Consider the following 24,562-nt stretch of genomic DNA (forward strand, 5'->3'; position numbering starts at 1 on the left):
TACTAATGCAGTACTAACTTTTTTTCTGCTCCTGGGAAAGGCAAATGCCCTTGCTGGGTCTCTTTCTTCTTAGCAAAATTGGAATTGAGATAGTTGGACTATTTCAACAACTATTGCAATGCTGTAAATTCCCTAAATTCTGAAAGGCTTATGGAGAGCTGAAAAGCTCAAGAAAATAATCATTTGTTAACAAGGCTAGGACAACCCAAATATCCACCTTATACCATCTTATTCTTGTAGCCCCTACCTCATTGCATGGTATTCTATCACAAACCAGTCTCTCAGAGAACCACTTCTGTGCTTTCTTCTGCAGTGCATCCTATCAGTTATGGAGGGTGTTTTTGTAGGCATTAGAATCAGGTAGCCTAATGGCCCATTCCTGTGTTTGCTGCCGAAATGTTGGATTTTCATCTCAACGTGTTTATAAAATTCTCGACTCCATTCAAGTACAATGTTATCTCTTGTTCCTCTTTTTTCCTTTCTTTTTTGCTTGTTTTCATGATACATGTTATCTGGGATCTGTTTCTCACATGCCAAATTACTTTCCTTTGATCACCAAAAGTAGATGAGGATGTACTAACTATCATTTTGCCTGGCCAGAACCCACTGCCTCCTTCTTTCAGAAACAGTTCCCACCCATTTTGGCCCTAAAGGTAGGTGTCTTTTCCAGGCTGGATTAATCATGGTACCTTGCTCTCTGGCAACAGTGACAGGAGGTAGGCATGTGACATAGACAAGCCAACCAGAATCCCTTCTTTGGATTTTTTTTTTTTTTTTAACTGAAGCAGGAGAGAGAAGCTCCCTTACTCTCTCTGTAATGATGTGAATTCAGTGTCTGAGGCTGAGTCTCCCACTAGTGACACTGACCAGAGTGAATGAAGCAGCTATTCCAGAGAGAAAGACTGTGCTGTGATGGTAGTTGGGGGCCTGGCTGCAGTAGCTTTTAAGCCCAGTTCTATCATGCCCTGCTGTAAACCAATTTACCCCTCCTGGGCTTAAGCTAGTTGGGGATTGGTTTCTATCCCTTACATAAAACCACCTAATACAAAAGACTATCTTCCCTTGGATACCAAATTTCCTGAAGGAATGTCCATCCACAAAGAAAGACTGATGATAATTTTATCAATGGTAATGAAGGCTTTAAATTAGTTTTAAAATTTTATTTTGCAAGAATACGTTTCATGGTGCCAGTTATTGGAATTAAAACATTACAGCCTTCCTGTATGCCTTAGGACACTGGGGGCTCAATACATTTTAGGCCAATTAATCAACTTTCAAGGCAACTTAAAAATCTCTCAAGTATTGTCTGACTTTGAAACTAAATAAGAATCTCTCAAAATTTGATGTTCATTCGTATTTGTTCACTGTCCTTAAAAATATATGCTGGTTAATTATTCTTTTCACAACTTAGTGGCCTCAGAACTCTCTTAAGAGTGAGCAAGCCAGCTGTGCTGAAACAGTTTTATAGGGAATGTGGGTCTATTTCTCATCCTCTCTCTCATCTTATAAAATTCTTTCATCATTTATTTACAAAAAGTTCTATTAGTGAGAAAACACAAATGGGTCCTTCATGTTATATTTATTTAGACTGATGAAAAGGTGGGTGGGGAGAGGAAGGTGTGTACTTATGAGACTTAGGAACTAGTCTGACCCAAGAAAACTCAGCCAGTAAATACAGCAACTGTTCTAATCTAATTTCTCAGGACTGTTTTCATTCAGCTTGATTGTAGTATCTATTCAAAGGGTCAAAACAATCAAAGAAACATTGTTCCCAAACACTCAACTTCATACATTTCAAAGGAGTCTTAGCTTCCATACAAATACTGGTATCTGTTGGAGTGAACTGCAGAAACAGGACATTATTAGTGAGAACTGGGTCTGGCTACCTCTATTTTTATTTTTTATTTATTTTTTAATTTATTAATTTATTTATTTTTGGCTGTGTTGGGTCTTCGTTGCTGCGTGCGGGCTTATTCTAGTTGCGGTGAGCGGGGGCTACTCTTCGTTGCAGTGCGTGGGCTTCTCATTGCGGTGGCTTCTCTTGTTGTGCAGCACAGACTCTAGGCAGGTGGGCTTCAGTAGCTGTAGCACGCGGGCTCAGTAGTTGTGGCTCACGGGCTTTAGAGCACAGGCTCAGTAGTTGTGGTGCGAGGGCTTAGTTGCTCCGCGGCATGTGGGATCTTCCCGGACCAGGGATCAAACCCGTGTCCCCTGCATTGGCAGGCGGATTCTCAACCACTGCGCCACCAGGGAAGCCCTGGTTACCTCTGTTTTTAAAGCTAAATTGTCCAATTTGTTCAATATGAAGAGAGCTGATTGTGTCTCATTCTTTCAAATATCCTTTGGTTGGTTTCTATAGAGGAGAGTATATACTGTAGCGGTTAAGTATGTGTCCTCAGGTGTCAGAATACCTGAGTTTTCACCTTGACTCTGGTAGTAAAAACAACTAGGTGATCTTGGGCACGTTGCTTGGTCTTGTTTATTTGTAAAGTAATAATAATAATAAATAATAATAATAAATAATAATAAATAATAATAATGCATATTATTTTTGTAAGGATTAAATGAGATAATGTGTGAAACACTTAATGTGGGTAGTTCTCAGTAAAAGTTTATTATTAGAATTGAAAGGAGGTCAGGCTGTGGAGTCAGATAGATAGGAGTCTGAATCCTTCCTTTGTTCCTTGCCTAGTTTCAGTTTGTTCAATTATGAAATGATACTAAAACCTATTTTATGGGGTTGTAATGATGACTGACATGTCTGACATGGTATTTGGCACATAGTAAATGAAACCTATTATTGTTGTTTTTATTCCACATTATATAAGTGAGCTTAGTGCTAGGCTTAGAGACCCACTGAGAAGTGGAATATGAAGAAAAGGGGTTGGAATTCCACTAAGTGATTCTGGATCTGAAGATCAATTGGAATCATACTTGATCAGTATTGAGTCCAGGTACTTTAGCAGCCTGCAGTCCCTAGACCACAGGGCATAGTGAGTTACTTGGCTGTTTAGTACTTAACAGGGGCTCTCTAATATTGGGGGCTTTAGGTATAATCACATCTGGGCATATTTTGTTAAGCTTCCATCCTGGCAGTCCATCCAGCTCACTGATAATTTCCATAGGCATAGTTTACCTACCTTCTGGATCAGTGACTCTATTACTGAACTAATTATGTTAAAAGCCCCATGAAAGCAAACAAAGCCCCCAAATATACTCATTTTCTACTTATGAATGACTTCATTAATCAGTCAAGAATAAGTTAGGGCTTCCCTGGTGGCGCAGTGGTTAAGGGTCCGCCTGCCAATGCAGGGGACATGGGTTCGAGCCCTGGCCCGGGCGGATCCCACATGCCGCGGAGCAACTAAGCCTGTGCGCCACAACTACTGAAGCCCGCACACCGTGCTCCGCAATAAGAGAAGCCATTGCAATGAGAAGCCCGCGCACCGCAACGAGTACCCAACGCAGCCAAAAATAAAAAGAAAATTTAAAAAAAAAGAATACGTTAGAATGTAGAAAAACTTCAGTACAATCTCTCTTACTCACTCCACGGTAAGGTTTCATTCTCATCAAAACCAGGGATAATTATGCCATTATTAAAAAGATAGATATGAATTTGAAAATAATCTTACTGCATTAGTGTGACTTTAGTTATTTCAAGTATTTAAATGTGACTCAGCCTCTTAAAACTAATATATCTGGCTTGTTTGGGTCTTTCCCAATTTTATTTATTGAAATAAGATAAGGTAATGATCAATTATGAAAAACAACCAATCAGATAATGTATTCACCTAATGTACTGGTTCTCTACAGAGGGCAATTTGCTCCACAGGGGACATACAGCAATATCTGGAGATGTTTTTGTTGTTGTGTGTGTGTGTGTGTGTGCGCGCACGTGCATGGTGCATGCGTGCACACATGCGCTCATGCACACACGTTACTGGCACCCAGTGGGTAGAAGCCAGGGATGCTGCTAAACATCCTATGATGCACAGGACAGTCCCCGGCCCCCCAGCGAAGAATTATCTAGTCCAAAATAGCAATAGTGTCAAGAATGAGAAAACTTGGCTTAATTTTGCAGCTGTTATAGTTCTTCACTTTCATTGGGTCCATTTGAGAATACATTTGAGAATTTCACATTTGAGAATCTCATAGATGTCTGTCCCCTCTGTCCAGAAAATTCATACATTTTTATACATAAATTGTGTGGAAAGCCAACAGATCCTCTCTCCTAAACCTCTTCTATAGACTAAGTGGAGACTCTGCTTTTAGATGTGGAAATTCTCACCATCATCTCAAATTCATTACTAAAGTACAAAGGTGATGTAAGAGGTAGTGTTATACAGTAAGATACACATTTGTTTCCTACTCAAAAACCCCCCAAATGAACTGGGATTCAGCTTTGGGTAAGTAACTCAAGCTTATCGAATTCAAGTTTTTCCACTCTAGAGTGGGCTTTGTGATATTTTCCCTAAACAATGCTGGTTTTATAAACACCAAGCTTTTGTACAAAAGGATTAGGAATAGAGCAGATAAGTATGCTCACCGATTTTCCCTTTTTCCATTGTACTTTAACAATGGTAACAGATATAATCTATCAACTACCTACTGTGAGCCAGACACTGTTGACCACTTAACCTGTGTTATTTCTAATTATCACCACAACCTGATGAGATATGCATTTATTATTACTACTTGGAAATGAGTAAACTGCATCTCAAAGAGGTTAAATAAATTGCTCAAGGTATTATAACCCTTTCCTTTTAGATTCAAAGTCTCCCTCTCTTCGTATGAGTTTGCCAGTGCTTTTGTAGGAAGAGTTTTTGTTAAGACTCATTTTAGTAGAGTTACATACATACACACACACACAATAATAATAAATATTGATTTGCTGACTGAAAGGTAAGCAGTAATGATGTAAATAGTAAAACTTGAGTGAGAATGATGAAGGATATCTGTTGACCAACTGTTCAACTGTTTCAAGAGCTGATACAACGGGAGTGGAGTGGAGGACATTGGGAATGAGATTTTTCAGTAAGAGCTGTTTGCCACAGTAAAATGGATGTACTTGGCTTTTCCATATATGCCCTGTAAAGGTTAAGGGAACACACTTAGAAAAGTGGGGTAACTGATACAAAGCACCCAGTTTCTGAGCATCAGACTCTGATTCTTCCTCTAGTAAGTTTGGAGAGGGGGCTGATTTACTTGTGCATTTCCAGGGTTACACCGATGCTGTCCTGTGAGGGCTCAGTCTTTATGGACAAAGTCTGGAAACTAGTGTATGGTCCAGGAATACCGGAACAAGTCCACAGCCGTATGTGGGGAAGCATATTAACTTGGCACTTGGGATTCTTTTTTTAAAAGAATAAGATAAGTAGGAGAATCATTCTGGAACCTAGTTTTCAACAGATATCATTCTCCAGTAATGTAACAAAGCACAAAATATATTGACAGAACTTAATGTTCAACTCAAACTCAACCTAACTCAACTCAAATAAACTATGTTTTTTTTTTCCCCTCTGTGTAGGGAAAGATATTTTTCTAGAACTTCATTAAGAAAAAAGGAATCTGTTAAAAATTTACAGTGGAGATCCATACCTTCTCCAATATAAAATGTAACTTCTGTGTGAAGGCTTCTCTGACCAATCGTCTCTTTTCTATGCTCCTGAGGTATTTCATACACAACTCTGTTACAGCATTCTCACACTGTATGGTAATCACTTCTCTCTTTCTCTCATCATCTACCTCATTAAATGAGTGTCCTTATATACCCAACTCCTACCCATGTCCTGGCACAAAATAGATGATGTTTATAAATATGTGTCAGTAAGTGAATGAGTAAGTGATAGTTAATCCTCCAGTTATGTATTAATAATATACAGATGTAATCAAACATCCGAACACTCAAAAGGAATTAAAAAATAAAACACCCCCAGGGCCATCTCAGACACTGACAGCAGACCCAAATGAATTATTTCTCTCTTCCTATGATAACCACTCCTTCTCTGAGAACTTATAACATGGAATCAGAGGACCGTGCTTACCATTTTTCCAATCATCATTACATATGGGCCCAAATACTTGTTCACGCCAAAGATGTCTAACAGACGAATGTACCAATAAATGATGTTCACACAATAGATGACCCTCCCGTCACTCCTGAAGGGCTGGTCTTGGAGACGAAGGATCATTCCAACAGAGAACAGAAGGATGGCTATGAGGTCTGTGACATTCCAGTACTCTTGCAGCCACACCTTTACTTTTTGTAGCAATTTCCCTGGCTCTGACATCAAAATCTAAATGTAAGGAAAGAGAGTGGGGTTAGGTTTGATTTCTGTCTATATTTTCAGCCCAGTTGGAAAGTGCTTGGTCTGTTAGCTGACATCAGTAGCTTGTTCTGTCTACCTGTATCTACTCACCTTATCTACTCATCTGGATGGCCTAAGCTTAGCTCAGTTGTACATAAGCAACAAGTTTGATCCTTTGGGATGCCTTACAATTCTAAGACATGCATTAGGGTTTTGCTATAAAATTATTGATTCCTAATACCCTGCAAATCTCCAAAATCCTCCTTCATCTCAGTAAACGGTATCACCATACGGAGTTACTCAGGCCACTAACTTAGGAGGACTCCTTCATTCCTCTTTCATACCCATATCCTCTGCATGAACATGTCCTATTACCTATATTTCCAAATATGACCTAGTCCAACCACTTCTCACCACCTTCACTCTGTCCTAAGATAGAGTCGCCACTCTATCCTAAGCCCCATTACATTGCCCAGATGATTGCAACAGCCTTCTAACTGGTATCCCTGCCACCACTGTTGCCCGACCAGCCTCAATGTATTCTCTGAGCAGCACACAGAAAGACCTTTAAAAGCCTAAGCCGTGAGCGGGGTGGTGATTACACAGTTGTATGGGTAGGTAAAAACTCATCAAGCTATACCTTTATGAGTTGTTCATTTTCTTACTGGTGAATTATACCTCAATTCAAAAAAGAGAGAGACTTGAGAAACATATGAACAACAGCAGAACTAAAGCAAATTGTGATAAATGAATATTTAAGCCTTCTGATGGCTTCCATTATGAATACAGAAAGATCCAAACTCCTTACAGTGGCCTCATTTCACGTCCCACCATATTCTCCCCATTCACTACCCTGAGGCCTAGTGGTTTGCTCTTAAGCATAACAAATCCATTCTATACTCAGGGCATTTGCACTTGTTCCTTTTGTTGGGAATTTTCTTCTCCCAGATTTTTACATGTCTGGGTTCTCCTTACACTCGAGGTTTCCACTCAAATTTCCCCTTCTTAGGAAGAACTTTCTTGACCACCTCCTTGCAGTGGTCTCCACAGGCCCAAGCCACTAATACATTATCCTACTCTATTTTTTGAAGATTTTTATCACTATATGGAAGTCGTCTGCATGCATGTGTATGTGTGCGTACATGTACGCATAAGAGTCTAGCTAGCTAGCTATCATCTATCCATGCATCCCTCTCAACATCCATCCATCTCTCCTCTCATCTATAACTAAACTTTGAGGACAGACCCTTTGTTTCCCAGGTCCTGCTACATAATAGACACTCAAGAAATATGTGTTGACTGATTGTTGCAGAGACACCTCATAGCAATTCCCCACTCCCTTGTATATCTTAACTGCTGGGTGGTACTCTGAATTATCTTAAATCTAGAGGGGCTTTTTGCTGCTCCACACTCTATGAAATGAACAGTTGGATAGTAGGAGTTGACACCCATTCTGCACCACAGGATGTGAGGAACCTGGTGAGGCTATACAGCAGGGCTACCTTCACGAATCCCTTGTGTTTGCCTGAGACGTCCACCTCTTCCAGCCATGACCCACCCCTTTCCCGACTCAGGACCTCTCAAAGGAGAGGAGTGCAAAGGCTGGGGCCAGGTCTAATCTACAGCTATTTATTTGCATCCTCACGGTGCCTTTAATAGCTTGCCTTGGCCTGAAATATTAAGGAAGGGAGGTTTGAGTGAGTCAGGACTGGGGCTTGGAAGGCTGAGCAAGATACCGCCCGGAGCCGCGTGGTAGCCTCATTGCTAAACCCTAGCCCTTAGCATACATCGGAATCACCTGGAGGGCTGGTGAAAACACTGTTGCCTGGGCCCCAGTCCTGGAGTTTCTGCTTCAGTATGCCTGTGTGGGGCTTGAGGATTTACATTTCTAAAAGCTCCCAGGTCATGCTGGTGACCGCAGGTTGGAAGCCACTGTCCAACCCATGAGGAATTCCGGCAGCAGCTATTATCCTGATGGCTTCCCACCCAGGTTCCACCTTAACTAGGGGAAAGAACCTGTCTGTGCACAAGCGTACGTGCTGGGGTGGGGAATGCCTTAGAGTTTCTCTAACCCTTTGCCCACACTCGCCTAAGGTTTATAGTATATATGTATATGTATTTTAAATAAAGTATTTTTCTGAAATCTCAACATAAAAAGAGATAAAAGCAGAGTGGCTGGGGTGAGGCCTCTCTTAGGATCCCAGGGATCCGGGGACCGTCTGTTTGCAACCTCGCGGGGAGTGGAAAGAGCCGTGGGCCTAGGGCCGGGTCAGTCAGGTTTAAGACCCAGCTCTCCTCTCTAGCTGTGGGATGCAGAAAAAACTTCTCAATCCCTGGGTCTTGGTTCCCATACCTGTGCAGTGGAGATGTCTTCACAGCGGGCCACCTACCTCACGAGTAGCGGGGAGGAGGCCCCACGTGAGAAGCTGTCTACCCGCAGCCGGGGGCAGTTAACACGAGATTACGGGATGACGGGGCTTGTTTGGCTGACTGCGCGCAGTTAAGTGTGCCGGGAAGGGACGGGCCCCGGGAGAAACCACAGAGCCCGCCTAGGTCCCCCGGAGGCACGGAAGCCTACAGACTTTCCCGTTTTCAGGCGCCTACGTCTGAGGTCTGGAGGGCCCGCATGCCGTGAGGAGGCACCAGGCCGGACGCTCGGCGCCTGAGCACGTCCTTAATGAACATGTCCTTAATGGGTTCAGGGACGTGGGGTGAGGGGCCAGGGCGCAACCTCATTGGGCCGAAGGGAAAGTCAGATACTTAGGCGGTCAGTGCCTCCCGCCCCACTGCTTCCTGGGAAACAATGACTCTTGGTTGACCCCCCGCTGACCCCAGGCTCCAAAGCCTGCTCTCCCCGCTGTTATATGCCGCCTCAGGAGAAATGGATAGCCAGCCTGGAGATTCCTGGCAGCCTGCCGGCTTGGCAGCCTCTTCCAGAACAGTCCGTGGAGTACAGACTGCTCCCTGTCTTCTTCCAGTCTAGTCCCTGGAGAGATTCCAGTCTCCCTGCTCAAGTCTCTCCCTTTTCTGCTTGTCCTGGGGAAGGAATAGGCATCTGGGCTTTAAATCACAAAGCCAGTGAGCTGGCGCTGCACAGCAACAGAGCCCTCAGCAGTTGCGGCCTCAGTTCTCAGAGGGCTATACAAAGACCAAAGCGAATTTATTACTGTTTTCAGTTTACAAATGGGAAATGCACAACAGTGGTCAGGAAGTGGAAGGCATTATGAATGGGAAAGCCTAAGAGTAGACAACTAGTTGGAATGAGGCAAAGGCAGCCACTTTAAAAAAAAAAAATCCAGTCCCTTATAAAATGGGACTCTCAGGATAGGGGCATGTTGGTTAGAATTTAAATATCCCCAAAGCAGTTAAAAAACCCAAGGAAGGGCTCTAAATATTTATACATGTTTGCTTTTTCAAAAAAAATGATGCCACTTTTTCTCTGGAGAACAGTCTAGAGCTAAGCCCTAAGATAGTAAGGCCCTTTTAACCTGTCTTAGTAATGAAGGCAAGGGTGAATTTGTGGGTTTGTAGGAATCCTTTTTTTTATGGAGCTCAATATATTTTCCTACTCACTGTAGTACAGCAAGTAGGGTTGTTCCAGAGCTCTCGAGAATGCAGTGGACTTGACAGGGAGTAATTCTTCCAGAAGAACCTCTCCAGGTGATTGTAGTTCCAGGGGGAAATGCAGAGGAATCATCATACCAAGCCTGCCTCCCCTGTGGGCTTGGGAATGGGCTTTGGGAGCTTGTTGGGCAGGGTTGCAGAGCCCTCTGGTGGATTATTGCTTGATTACATTTATTCTAACGGCTCTTAATCTGATGACCCGAGGCTAGCTTTGACTTCAAGTCACAGGAGGGTGGCATTTTGATGGCTCCTTTTATGCGATGGCATTGGGGGGAGAAGAGAGGGACCCACATCCTCAACCTGAAGGACAAGAAATATGCTCAATTCACTTAGGGCTGGTAGAGAGGATGGCGCCCAGCAGGGACATAATAAATGTTGAGAAGGAATAAACCAGGGAATAAATTAATGAATGAAAGCGTAGTTCCTCCTAGAGCTGCTGAAATGCATTTGCAGAATCATAGGTATTGGTGGACTGTGTCCAAAGAGACACAGAGTAAGGGGTTGCAATGGGAGTTAGAAGTGGAAAATTTAAAGATTAAAAAAAACTTTCTTAAAGTAGAAAAAATTTTAAAGTCATGTTTATCAGGATGAGGAAAGAGATGTGTAAACAGTGTTGAAGACAACTGGAGGGTTTCTTGGGGTAAGAGATAACTCTAGCAGAAAATAGACTAGATCCCAAGCATGCGTGGACTGACAACCCTATAAACACACTGAAGCCTCCCAGGTCTGTCAGCAGCCGTGGAAGCCAAGTCCTTTGTTTCTGTGGCAGTGTTAGAGAAATAGTTTCTGGCTTAACTTGGATCCCGAGTGTTCCATGATCCCCTCTATCCACAGAGGTAACTAACCACTGTCTTTCTCCTCTGTTCTCTTTTATGAAAGCAGTTACCTCTCTCATCTTTTCTATTCCCAGGGTGAAAATATAGGAAATGACGATCCATTCCTGGGTGGAAGGCCAGCGCTCCATCTTCACTAACACGATATAGTTGAAGAGCATCAAGTATCCGATGTACGCCAGCTGTAAGGAAACACAATACAGTGCTCTGGCTGCAAAGACCTGGGAGCCCTGCCCTTGCGCCAGGCCACTGTGAGTCAGGACACAACAAGGTCAGCAAGCAGGACTAGGAATTCACGACGAAATGAACTTCTAGGCTCTAAACAATCAAAAGAATTTTAAAAGACTGTAATTTTGAAATAATTTGATATACAATCTTCCTTTTGATCCTTGCGTGTCTCTGCGTCCCAGTACTTTGCTTGTACCTATGTGTCATGATGCACCATTTTGTTTTGCAATTCCCTGTTTCTCATATTTTCTTGGCTAAAAATGGAACCTCTTCTCTCAGGGGCTGCTCTTGCTCATGCATGAGCCTTGGGTCCTTGAACTAGGACAGCACAGTGAATTTTTGCCTAATGAATGCCAGGTAGATTAAATGTCTGTAAGAAGGAAAGGCAGACACATGCTATACGTGTAAATTGGTCAAACCGACATAAATAATAGCCTGGAATTTCTTGGAGCCCCACTTTAATTCTCTTCTATGTTAATGTCTTCTTTTTTCCTCCTATCTTAATGTGCTTGGTTTGGCGGCGCCCTGGGAAGGTTTTACCTCTTATTCCAGGCACTGCTTTCCTGCCCTATCCAAGCTGGGATATTCCTTCCTGGTTTCTGCTTCTTTGAACAAAACAAGAGAAGACAAGCAATTTATAGGAAAGAATGAGTCTGTGAGGCCAACTGCGGCTTGGAGTAAGGTTTAATCCTCACGAGGCACTAGCACTGCAGGTTGAGCCCTGATGGAACTATAGCTGAGTTGCTGGATGTCCCAGGAAAACTCCTCAGGGCTCAGGTTTGGTGAGTGTCACTGGACAACTCAGGTATGTCTAGATGAGTGGAGTATAGGAGGGCTAGTGAGGTTCTTACATAAGGGGCTGAGGAGCCTCTGGAGAAAAAAACTCATCCTAGGGGCAATGGCATAGAAGTTAAGCCTTTTCTAGGCAAGGCTTCAGGTCGAGTAAGGTACTTGCTGCTTTTAGGGGCCTCCGGGGCTGTGAACAGGAACTAAGAGTGAATTTATTGAAATCTGCACTCTTTGGAGCTTAGGTAGCAAAGAATAGGATATGCTGTGGGCAAAAGGATTGAGACCTTGAGAATTTTGGAGATACCGCATGATTCTGGAGCCCTGGAAGCAGCTTAGAAGGTGGAGAAAGATGCAGTCTGGCTGGGAGACAGGGGAACGGGCGGCCCTGCAGAACTAGAGAAACACTGCTTTCTCTACTAACGGACCTCTTTCCTTCCCTTTTTCTTTTTTCTTCCCCTTTTTTTCCTTTTTTCTTTTTCCCTTTTTCTCTCCCCTTTTCTCTTTTTCTTCCTTTTTCATCCCTTTTTTTCTTCTCTCCTTTTTCTTCCTATTTTATTCCCTTTTCCTTTTTTCTTTTTATCCTCCCTTTATACCCTCCCCTTTTCCTCTTTCCCCTTTCCTTTTTTTCTTCCTTTTTCTTCCCCTTTTTTCCTGCCTTTCTTTTTTCTCCTTTTTTCTCCCCTTTTCCTTTTTATCCTCCCCCTTTTTTTTCTTCTTTTTCTTATTTCTTCCCCCTTTTCCTTTTTTTCCCCCTTCCTTCTCATTTAAAAAATAAATGAATACATAGGTCCTTAATATGAGTCAAAGGTACTTTCTGAGACACTATTACATTGACGGATTTACAGCCACAGCGATATAACTTCTCATCTCTTGAAGGGTGGGCATATATCAGAGTTGAATGAGATCACGTATGAAAGTGAGAGGGCAGCTGCATAGATGCTGGAGGATCAACAGACCTCCTCCTCCTCCTGAGAGATTCACTTTGGTATACCACCCCCCACCCCCAGGCCCAAGGACCACCATTTATAACCATGCCTCAGTTCCTACCCCACCCCCTTCGGGATCATTAGCATGTTGTGAAAAACTGCACCTGAAAAGAGTCTACTCAATGTGAAATTGTGTAGGATGGTGTTTAGGGTGTAATTTGTTTCATATGGTTCCTGTTTACCATTATACACTGGCATCCACTGTCTAGTCCCTGTGAGTTCTGTATTTTACAAAACACAAGGAAAGGACTTCAGTGGATAAACGGTGAAATATGCTCTTAGCCTCCTTCTGACCTGAAATCCTTCTCTCTTTCTAGTTGCTTCCTTCTCCTTGTTGGACCAAATTCCACTGCTTCCAGTGGGCCTTGTTAACTGCCCAGGTTTTGTCATTTTACTCAGTTCATTACAAAACATTCCAAAGCATTATCTTCTCTTGTCACAGGTAGGCCCAGTGACACACACACAATTCTTCCAGAACCTCTTCATTTTAGTACTTAAATAACTCCTTCAATCTGCCTCTCTCCTCTGAACACAGGTCTAATGTACTTGTTTGGCAGAAGGACTAGTGTTTGGTGGAAGGAATGTAGACGCTAAGTCAGTGAAACTTGGATTTAAATCCTGGCTCAAGTACATCCCAGCTGTATCTTTTTGTGTAAAATCACTTCGCCTGCCTGGGCCTCCCTTCTGTGAAATGGAGATGTTTGCTACCGACCCTGCAGAGCTTTCAGAAGGATGGGGGAGGGGAATATGCATCTACCTCCTGCTACAGTATAGAGGCCCAATGAATGGTGACTGATATTATTATACACCTCTTTTTTCAAGAAACTTCTATGCCTCTTGCCTCCTCTTACCTCAGCCCTTCCTTCCTTTTTACCCCCCTTAACTACTCATACCTCTCTTCTTTTTCTTTTTTCTTTTTTATTTATTTTTTATTTTTTATTATTATTTTTTTTTTTGCGGTACGCGGGCCTCTCACTGCTGTGGCCTCTCCCGTTGCGGAGCACAGGCTCTGGACACGCAGGCTCAGCGGCCATGGCTCATGGGCCCAGCCGCTCCGCGGCATGTGGGATCTTCCTGGACCGGGGGCACGAACCCGTGTCCCCTGCATCGGCCTTTTTCTTTTTTAAATTGACCTCATTGCTTATGCCTCCTCCACGACCATCCTTTTTAGCTCCTGCCTATTTTTTAAATCAGTTACTCTACAACGCTTTTCTTTCCATAAACAAGCTACAATATAATATTTTGGGACAACTCTCAAAATACAGACTTCCAAAAATAGGGCTTTAAACATGTTTCAGTGGTACAACAGAGGGCTGGATGCTGCCTTGGAAGAAACCTTAGAACTCGCTAACATTCATGGGGCCTTGCTGCAGATAACCCTAACATGACATGCTTTAATGTGTGTGTGTGTGTGTGTGTCTGAATATATATTCACATATATACACACATATATATTCTGTAAGCTTTAACAAGCTGTGTGTAGAATGCCATAGCTTTGAAAAGAAACAGAACCTTGTGATTCTTAAGTTAGTGGGAATCCTATAAGAATGTGTATTTTATTTGCTTATATATTTTTATAAATTTACCATTAACCAAGGTGCATGACTCCTAAAGTATGAAATGCAAGCACCAAAGCCTACTGAAGCTGCCTGGGGATCCCTGGTGGGGCCTGGCCATTCCTCGCTTCTTCCCAGGCCTTTTCCTACTGCCGCTAGAGCGTGGAAGGGCCCATCGTGTTATCAGAGGAAGGAGTCTGTTCCTGCTGGAGAAGCCCAGAGCACACCTGGTGCCCTCTGACCTGGCACCACTTTGCACCTTGAATTGGCATCCTCTCCAGCTGGGCACTTGAAACAGGCCCTCACCACAAACTGGTCTGGGATCCAGTTGGATCCCTGCCTCCTTTCGTCTTGGAACAGAAGAGGACTCAACCTGCTCCTCTGGAAACTTGCTAAGATATGGAAGTGAGGTTATGTGGAAGTGAGGTGTGTCCTACCTTTCAGAACCCTGGGAGTGTAGAAGGGGATACTTTGGGAAATCAAGGTGGGAACTACTCTTACAGAAAAAAACACAACCAAAAGCAAATGGGCCCTTTGATCTAAAGCTGCATTTTATTGTTAAGCATCTCTGGGGACTTTAAAGACTGACACTCCGCATCTCCATTTACTTCTTTGAGACTTTGTCAATACATATGGATTTCTGAAAATCATTGTGCAAACACAATCAGACATGACTGGAGCATCCAGTCTGATGGGTTTGTGGAGGGTAACCCAGTCAGCCATGCAGAAGAGAGCTGGACACGTGGGCCCCACTTCTCAAAGGGACAGCCTCACAACCTGCAGTAGTATATGGTACAAGAAGAGCAGTATGCCCCAAGCTTCCCAGACCACAAGACTCACCTGAGAAGCTTGTTAAACACAACCGCTCGGGCTCCTCCCTGGAGATTTCATTTAGTGGGTCTGTGATGGGGCCAGGAATTTGCATTTCTAACACAATCCCTTATCATTATGGAAGTTTTGGAAATATCAGGCTGAAAACTCAGCCCTTTGTCTAGGGCAGTGGTTCTCATCCCTGGCTATTCATTACAACCACTTGGGAGCTTTGAAATATCCTGATGTCCTGGCTGTGCCCCAGAACAATGTCAACAGAATCTCCGGGAAAAGAACCCAGGCATCTTCTTAAGTAAACATATAGATTAAATAGAACTCAGGTTGTTGTTTTCTTAAGCACTCCAGGTGATTCTAATGCATAGCCAAGGCTCAGAACCACTGGCAAGGCATCTGTGATTTAAAAACATTCTTGGCTAACAAATTGCCTCAGCTAAGTAAATGGGGACTAGAGGAATCAAGGAAGTAAAATTAATACTGAACTCAGACAAAGAAAAAAAGAGATGCCTTGGAAGGGTAAGAGATGCTAGTATTCTATTTGTAAAGGTGATAGATAATTCTTGATACTACTACTGGTTTCTTTCATGCTCTAGATCAGGAGTCTGTAAACATATTCTGTAAAGGACCAGATAATTTTTAAGGCTTTGTGGGCCAGATGGTCTCTATCGCAAGTAATCAACTCAACGGTTGTAGCACAAAAGCACCCAGACTATAGGTAAATGAATGAGTTTGGCTGTATTCCAGTAAAAGTTTATTTATGGACACATGAATTACATGTGAATTTCATGTAATTTTCATGTGTCACAAATTAGTCTTCAGTAGATTTTATTTCAACTCTTTAAAAATGTAAAAAACATTCTTAGGGGCTTCCCTGGTGGCGCAGTGGTTGAGGGTCCGCCTGCCGACGCAGGGGTCACGGGTTCGTGCCCCGGTCCGGGAGGACCCCGCATGCCGCGGAGCGGCTGGGCCTGTGGGCCATGGCCGCTGGGCCTGCGCGTCCGGAGCCTGTGCTCCACAACGGGAGAGGCCACAGCGGTGAGGGGCCCGTGTACCGCAAAACAAAACAAAACAAAACATTCTTAGCTCACGGGCCACAATAATGGGCAGTGGGCTGGGTCTGGCCTGTGAGCTGTAGTTTGCCACGCTCTGTCCTAGACAATTAAAGCAGTCTAATATAAGAGAAAGGTGGTATTCAATAAATGATAGTTTATCATTGCTGCCTGGGTGGATGAATAAAACACTGCCCATTGCTCTGCAATGGGACCAGCCTAGGAATAACAACAGTTACATTTATATTGTGCTTACCTGTTCCAGGCCCTGTTCTAAGTGCTTTACTTTTCTTTTTTTTTTTTGCGGTACGCGGGCCTCTCACTGTTGTGGCCTCTCCCTTTGCAGAGCACAGGCTCCGGATGTGCAGGCTCAGCGGCCATGGCTCACGGGCCCAGCCACTCCGCGGAATGTGGGATCTTCCTGGACCGGGGCACGAACCCGCGTCCCCTGCATCGGCAGGCGGACTCCCAACCACTGCGCCACCAGGGAAGCCCTGCTTTACATATTTTAACACATTTAATCTTTACCAAACCTTACAAAGTAAGTACTATTACTATCCCCATCTTAAGAAAACTGGGAACGTAGTGCTAAAGTAACTTGCTTAAGGTGACACAATAATAAAGAGGCCCAGACAGGATTTCTACTTAGGCTGTCTGACTCCAAAGTCCATGCTTGCCACCACTCCGTTGTTTTCTGCAAGGTAAAAATAGTGTATATCTGCATGCAATAGATAAATAGAAATGGTTTCTGCACGCCTTAGTTATTTTTTTTGAGGGGGGGAAGGATTTTTTTTTAATGTTAATAAATTTAAACTTTAAATTTAAATTTTTACTTCACTAAAAAGATCATATTTGTATTTTAATAATTTCCCATCCTCTTTGAAGACCAAACTTTAAAGTAGTGGTTTTCAACTTGTGGCAGTTTTACCCACAAGGAGACATCTGGCAATGTCTGGGGACATTTTGGTTGTCCTACTTGGGGCTGGAGACTGCTACTGGCATCTAGTGGACAGAGGCTGGGGATGCTGCTGCGCATGGACAGCCCTCCTCAACAAAGAATTATTCCGCCCCACATGTCAATCGTGCAGAGGCTGGGAAAGCCTGGCTTAAAGCCAGCGTTGAGTGTTAGCATACAGGACCACACAAAGAGGACCTCATCTGGTCATTTGCGTCATCTCGGCCTCAGACTCAGATTATCCTGTTGCTGACTCAAGTGACTGGTGTGGAGCTGGTTGTGAAAAAGGCCAAAAATACAGATGCACTATCTTTCATCTGGCACAGCTCCACCGTTGGCTGGAGAGCAGCAGAGAAGACCTGGGTCAAAGCTCACCTTAAGCTTAAAATATCATGAAAAACAGGGGCAGACGGGCCATTTCTCCCATATGAGGAGGATATTTCAGGGATAATCTTTTATCTCATGGGCAGAAGATATTTGCAGGGTGTGCTTACTGGACAGTACTTGCTGTGATTGTAGGTTGCTTTGCATGTTTTTTGCTGCTTTGGTTTGCATGTTGTTTAACCGTGTCAGAGCAAGAAAGGTTGTTTGATGACATACCGGATTGGGAGTAATTACACACTTCTGATCCCCATCTTTAGTAGTTTTCCTTTTAACACTCTGCTCAGCCCTTACCCACAAAATGTCCCCCCAAACCAGGACTGGTGTCTAAAATGGGCAACTCTGATCCATTGCTCATCCATCCAGAAAAGGGAAGCGTTTTGTAGAAGGACCTCTATTTCCCTTCTAGACTAGACTCATATTCATCTCACCTCTATTTCTGCTAGTTCTCACTTTTACCATTTCCTTTCTTTTTTGCAAGGAGGAGAAACGTAGAAGTTGTGGAAGCTGCCTCACAAACTCCACAAATCTTGCAAAGCTATAGGAAAAAGCAAGGTCATAGAGCCATTATTCCTGCCTGTATATAATGACTTGTAGACTTGTAGGTCTTTATATAATGACTTGTAGAAGAAACCACGCAGGTGTGTGAGAAACTGACATTGGCTCTTTGTGGCCTTTTCTTCTTTAATAAAAAGAGAAAAGGAAAGATGCTTACAGTGTAGAACCAGAACTTCACAATGGGTGCATTGTAGAATTCATAGATTTTTCTGCCCAGGGGGATTAACCGGTGTCTGCTCTGAACTTCCTCTTCATCCTTCTTCCTGGAGGACTCCCCGTTGTTTCGTCCCAACATTGCCTACAGTGGAAGAGAACCAATACCATCACAGCAGGATTCTGCAGAACATGTTTCAACATGTATCTCATTTTATAGATGGGGAAAGTGTGTTCACAGAACCTAAGAGCTTTGTTCAGGGCCCCCAGAGATTTAGAGATTGTGCCTTCCCTAAGTGTGCATTTGCATTATACGTAGAATCTATGTATCCTTTCCCTGGGATGGAAGGCCTTAGGGATATTTCTTGACCATTCTCTTCTCTTCCAGCCTGGAACCTCTGGAAGATGAGCTGTTGGAAGATACCCAGAGTTCTGAGAGACAGGAAGAGTGTAACCTGGAAAGGCCAGGAATCTATCATTCTTCCCAACCCCTCTCTCTCTTTATATATCGTGAAACAGGCAGGTCTGGGTTCTCTTACTAACGACTCTTAAGTCAAGGGTAAATTGGACTAGTAATACCTTATTTATCCAAAGGTGTTGAATATTCAAGAGGTTAAGTTATCTGTAGTGCCTGAACTTAGGAATGTCTACCCAACTCTTAGGCATATGTCTCAGTTTCCTGATTTCAAACCCTGTAAAGCGTGAATTACTGCTGGTGCTAGTTTGGTGATTCCTGGGCACACTGCCTTCCTCTGCATGGCAGAGTCAACCAGATGGGACTGGAAGTCAGGCCTGACCAGAAAAGGCCCTCATCTCCCAAGTTGTTGCAGATCTCCTTAAGAATTCACTATTTCCTCCTCATTTCTGACAGGAGAAGCGGCAACAACAATTAAACATCACAAAAAAGGCAGAACTTGAGAAAAACTGGACACAGAAAGGGACTGGGTCCTACCCTGGACACTTAGAATCTGTGGCACCTTGGGCAACTCTTTTAACCTCTCTGAGACTTAGTTTCTTTAGCTGTAAAACAAGGGTAGTCATAGCACCTGATAGAGGGTTGGTTTACAAATCAATCGGCATCTGGAACATAGTAAGTGCTCGGTAAAGATTAGCTGGTCTTTAAAGTGAACTAAGGCTTTCTCAGATACACGTGACTGAAATGATCTAGTTGGGATCTCTCACAAGAAAAAAAAAAAGTGTGATATTAGGCACCTATTACAGCAGAATTTCTTGGCTTTAACTCTTTCCATATTGTTCTAAGCAAGGTTAGTTCTACAATGTTTGGGAAATGAAATTTTTATTAAGTGTGAGAACAGGGTAAAACCTTATAACTACAGAAGACAGATAAGGATTTGGGAGAAAAAAAAGTATAGGAATATGGGTTTAAAGTTGCAGATATAATTACCAAAATAATTTACCTTGAAGCTGATAACAGAGACAACCACTAGATAATTCTGGTTTCAAACTACCTTACCCACAATATAGATTATTAGTTTCAACTATTTTTGTCATTGCCTCAAATATCCACTTTACTCAACTATGTAACAATCAACAAATGATTTACCTGTAACCATAGGATTTCGGGAAAGGGTAACTTCCATTCCTTTATGGACTCTCTGGCTGGAAAAGTACCTTGAACTAATGAATAGGTAAGATTCCATACTATGGCCTATCTAAGAATTTATTTTGATCAGTGAGCTGAGTCAATCTTTGTGATGGATATAGCACACTAGCCAGCAATAGGGTTCTATAAATATCGATCATCGACCTCAGGAAACTCTGAAGTTACATGATATTTCTCTTCTATAATTTATAATATATGTAACATAATTATCCTACTTCTATTCTGCTTATTTATATGCTCAATAATACAAGACCATTTGGGTACACAATTAGATGAGAGTAAAGGCAGCTTGGAGTGTTTTAGGCATCTTGGAGAATGGCATCTTGTGGTAACCTCTAGGGACGCTGGCTTTCCTAACAGAGTTGTAACAATGCCCTGGGTCTGTGGATGTGCTGAGGCTTTATTAGGAAAAATTCAAGACACTTACCTAGAAAGGCAGGTAAAACAAAGTGAAAAACAGAACAATCTATTTTGCCTTTATTGTTCAAAAATATTTCAAAGTGAGTGCATTTTTAAGAGGCTTGTCTTTCATGGTTTAAGTAAACCATTTTCGACATTTCATTAATTCCAGCTTAAGCAGCGTAACTTGCTGATTTTGTTGATTTCTTTTCCCAGTAGTCAAACATTTCCTTAGCCTACATTTCTTAAAGCAGATTGTAACAGGGTCAAATACAGACACTGACTGCACAATATGGATTTCAGAATCTTTGCTGGCTAGACACAGATGTCAAGTCTGGGAAAGATCCTTTGAGGTGAACTAAGCTATTAAAGGCTACTAAAGTGAAGCAAACTGAGGCTGATATTTCATGTATAATTTTGGAAGGGCCAAGGGAAAATGTTCCATTCCAAGAGAGGATATATTGGTTTAACACAGAAGCTCAAATATCAATGCTATGAAGGGAGTGGAGTTGTCAACAAGCTGTATTCTCCAATCCTGTCTGGGGTGAGCTGAGACCAGTGGTCCAGCAGTAACAGAATGTGTCATTAGGGTCAAAGAAAGTGCCACCTTAAAAACAAGTGCTGTCAAAAAATAAAAATAAAAAAAAATTTAAAAATTAAAAAAAAAAAGGAAAGGGCTTCCCTGGTGGTGCAGTGGTTGAGAGTCCGCCTGCCGATGCAGGGGACACGGGTTCGTGCCCCGGTCTGGGAAGATCCCGCGTGCCGCAGAGCGGCTGGGCCCGTGAGCCATGGCCGCTGGGCCTGTGCGGCCAGAGCCTGTGCTCCGCAACGGGAGAGGCCACGATAGTGAGAGGCCCGCGTACCGCAAAAAACAAAACAAAACAAAACAAAACAAGTGCTGTCCAACCCTGACTTTGCCAGCCCATGAGTCCTTTCTTTTCTTTCCTTCTCCCTGCTGTTTCAGCCTGTGGAGAATCAGCTCAGGCAGTAATGCTGTTGTGGTGTCTTCTACTTGGGTTCTCAGTAGACAACGGCAGGGGCTATTCTTTGGGAAGTAGACTTTGCTCTTAGTCCAGAGATGCATTTTATTTATTTATTTTTTGCGGTACGCGGGCCTCTCACTGTTGTTGCCTCTCCCATTGCAGAGCACAGACTCCGGACGTGCAGGCTCAGCGGCCATGGCTCACGGGTCCAGCCGCTCCGCGGCATGTGGGATCTTCCCGGACCGGGGCACGAACCCGTGTCCCCTGCATCGGCAGGCAGACTCTCAACCACTGCGCCACCAGGAAAGCCCAGAGACACATCTTTTATTGTGGCTTCTTGAAAGATCAGATCCTCAAAACTCTGGACTGAGCAGGAGAGGCAGCTGCCTCTTTCGTTATCTTCCTTGAGACCCAACCAGAAAGAATACTGCTTTTGCTTCTGGCTACCTTCCTAGGTTCCTTCTTTGAGCCGTCCTAGGATGTACACCAATGTCAAGGCCATGTCATACTTGACACAGGAGGCCCATTCATCCCTACTGGATTCTTTCTACTATGTGGTGGACCAAACCAGCTGAGCTCCTACATTTGAAGCTAGGAAGAAATTCTTTGCATCCCTTAGCTTTATTAGGTAAAAGCATGGCCAGTGGAGTCTGCATGCCTGGGTTCTAATCCTGGCTTTGCAACTAATTAGGTGGGTAACCTTGGACCATTTAACCTCTCTTGAGTCTCAGCTTCCTCATCTATAAAATGGTATAACAATAGTACCTACCTTGTGGGCTTGTTGTGAGGATTCCATGAGTAAGTGTACGGTTAAGCATTTAGCACCATTATAGCAATATTAGCAAACATTTACCACGTGCTAGGCACCAGTCTACATTAGTTACATGTACACTTGTTACATAGTTTACATGTACCTGTGAGCTAGTAATAATAATAATGTCATTATTCCCATGTTAGAGGTTAAGAAACTGTGCCCAAGGTCCCACAGTGAGTAGGTGACAGGGCAGGATTCTGGCTCCAGAGCGCACACTCTTTTCCCCTCTGCTGAAGCATTCAATAAAGATTTGGTATTACTACTACCACCAACGTTTCTGCTAATGATCAAAATATCATTTCCTATCCTTGAAGGGGTTCAGAGGCCAAAATTATGGTAAGTTCTTTAGGGAAGACAGTCATTTGATCCTGTCATAGAGGAAAGCAGACTCCTCCACTAATTTATATAAGGATCCTGAAACTGAAAGCAAACATAGGACTTGAACTCAGTGAGTCAAAAGCAGTGAATGATTAATCAATCCAGAGAGTGGCCCGATGCATAGCCCCTGTCGTACTTGGGGCTGGGAATGTGCCTGCAAACAGATCTTTAGGAAGGACCTACTGAAGGAAATAGTGTTTATCTGGAGGAAAAACAATTCGCAGAGTGGTCCCACTTAGGATAATAATGCCAAGGCCTTCTGTCACCTGAGCAAAACCAATTTTTTTTTCCCCCTAACAGCTTCTTCTGGCTCATCACAGTAATTGGTCAGGGTGGTGGGGAGGGTGGGGGGTATCCAGGAAGTCCTGTGGAGCTGTTGCCTTATGTCTCCAAAGCTCTGAAGCCTTGTTTGTCCCTTTAATAGCATGTGATGTTTTTAGACTTTGGATACAATCCAGTGGTAGTCATGCTGCTCCAGCAGGGGTTGCAGGAAGCTGTCCCATGCCCAGCTGCCCCATTCCCCCTACAGAACAAACCATCCATGCTCTATAATTATACCAGGAAGAGCTAATAAAAGCCTTCCATACAAACCCCAAAATTCAATTAGTGCTGTATTTGTGAGCCTGACCTCGAAGCCAGATAAAGGCTTAGCTTCTGATCAGCACAACGGCTCCAGCTCCGTGGAGCCAGCTGCTCCCAAATCAGATTCCCTTTCCTTCTTCATGTGCTAAGACTGCCACATCACCTGTTGTTTATAAAGTATCGCCTGTGTGGAAAATTCAGGGTGTATTGCTTCTGAATTTCAATGGGTTGCTGAGTGCCACTTACCTGGCTGAAGGATTAGAATCAGTCCTTCTAGTTATGTTATTTGTGCACAGAGAGGACACTTATTTTTTCTTGGCTGCACCATGCGGCATGTGGGACCTTAGTTCCCCGACCAGGGATCAAACCCGTGCCCCCTGCATTGGAAGCACAGAGTCTTAACCACTGGACCGCCAGGGAAGTCCCTGAGAGGACACTTTTGCAATAACCTGGTCTCAATACTTAAATGAAAGTACCTGGTGGGAGGCTGACCTCAAGAGTTATTAAATCTTAAGCCATATCCACGGGAGAGGTGGATTAGGGGTTCTCCCCTCTGACAATAACTGAATAGTTTTTTCTTACTGTCAGTTCCATGTCCTCTTCGTCTTTTTCCTTCGTGGGCTTCTCTGGTTCTTCTTGCTCCTTCTCTTGGAGGTGAATTTCCTGGGCCTGAGTCATATAGGGCATGTCATCTTTGTTCTTGAACTCCAAGCTGAGAATTGAAGGAGGAAGTAGAATTCCCAGAACTACCTAAAGTAATAATAATGATAATAATAATAATCACATTTAAAGGATTAAGGTAAGGGTGGTTGCTTAGAATCAGAGAGCCTGGGGGGTGGGGTCTGTGTGTGTGTGATGTGAGGGTGTATGAGTGTTGGGTGTGCCCACAGTGGGGACCTGCATATCTGAATAACTAAGAACATCCATGCTAAGAGGGTCACTTCTGCCCACACGACTGGGAACTGTTAACTCACAGTAGCTCAGTCTGATTTTGGAGAAACAAAGCATCTTACCCAAATACATCTTATCCAATTAACACCTACTTTGTATGAGGGAAACAGAGAAAAGAGATTCTACCCAAGGCAAAAATGGGAAAAAATTCAGATTCCCATTTAGTCACTTGATGGCACTTTGTGAAATCAGTTCACACTTATGTCCACTGGCATTTATTTATTAATATGCCAAGTGGAATTGATTATGCGTCATCTGGTTATCTCTGTAAAAAATACTGTCCTAAGTTGACCTTGAGAAAGTCCATGTAGGAAAACGGTATTCATTTTAGAGCATCCCCCAGCATTTGCTACTATCCAACAGAAACACACACACACACACACACACGTGGGCTCTGTATCACTATGAGAATCCCTCAGCACAAATGCCCCAGGAGGCTCAGCACTGTATTTCTCTCATTATAAACCACATGCTTAAATCTCCACGTGATGACACTAAATTCACTGGCTTTTCTCATGAGAGGGCAATAATTTCATTCTCTATTTCCAGGGACCAAGTTTCTGAATGATAATACTGACATCTG

The 24,562-nt window shown here is 43.2% G+C and overlaps 1 protein-coding gene across 4 annotated transcripts in view; it reads right to left on the reverse strand.

The window, feature by feature from the left end:
- The window catches only part of TRPM3 (transient receptor potential cation channel subfamily M member 3), an 832,457-nt gene that overhangs the window by 54,791 nt on the left and 753,104 nt on the right, over positions 1 to 24,562 (reverse strand). For all 4 annotated transcript variants that reach the window (XM_060100866.1, XM_060100865.1, XM_060100863.1 and 1 more), the window contains 4 exons: positions 23,611 to 23,774; positions 18,253 to 18,393; positions 10,819 to 10,947; positions 6,045 to 6,296 (listed from right to left, as the gene is read on the reverse strand). In XM_060100866.1, coding sequence (XP_059956849.1) covers positions 6,045 to 6,296; positions 10,819 to 10,947; positions 18,253 to 18,393; positions 23,611 to 23,774 — 686 coding nt within the window. The remainder of the gene's footprint in view (positions 1 to 6,044; positions 6,297 to 10,818; positions 10,948 to 18,252; positions 18,394 to 23,610; positions 23,775 to 24,562) is intronic.

This window comes from Mesoplodon densirostris, chromosome 6, assembly GCF_025265405.1.
Source record: "Mesoplodon densirostris isolate mMesDen1 chromosome 6, mMesDen1 primary haplotype, whole genome shotgun sequence".
NCBI classification, from domain to species: domain Eukaryota; kingdom Metazoa; phylum Chordata; class Mammalia; order Artiodactyla; family Ziphiidae; genus Mesoplodon; species Mesoplodon densirostris.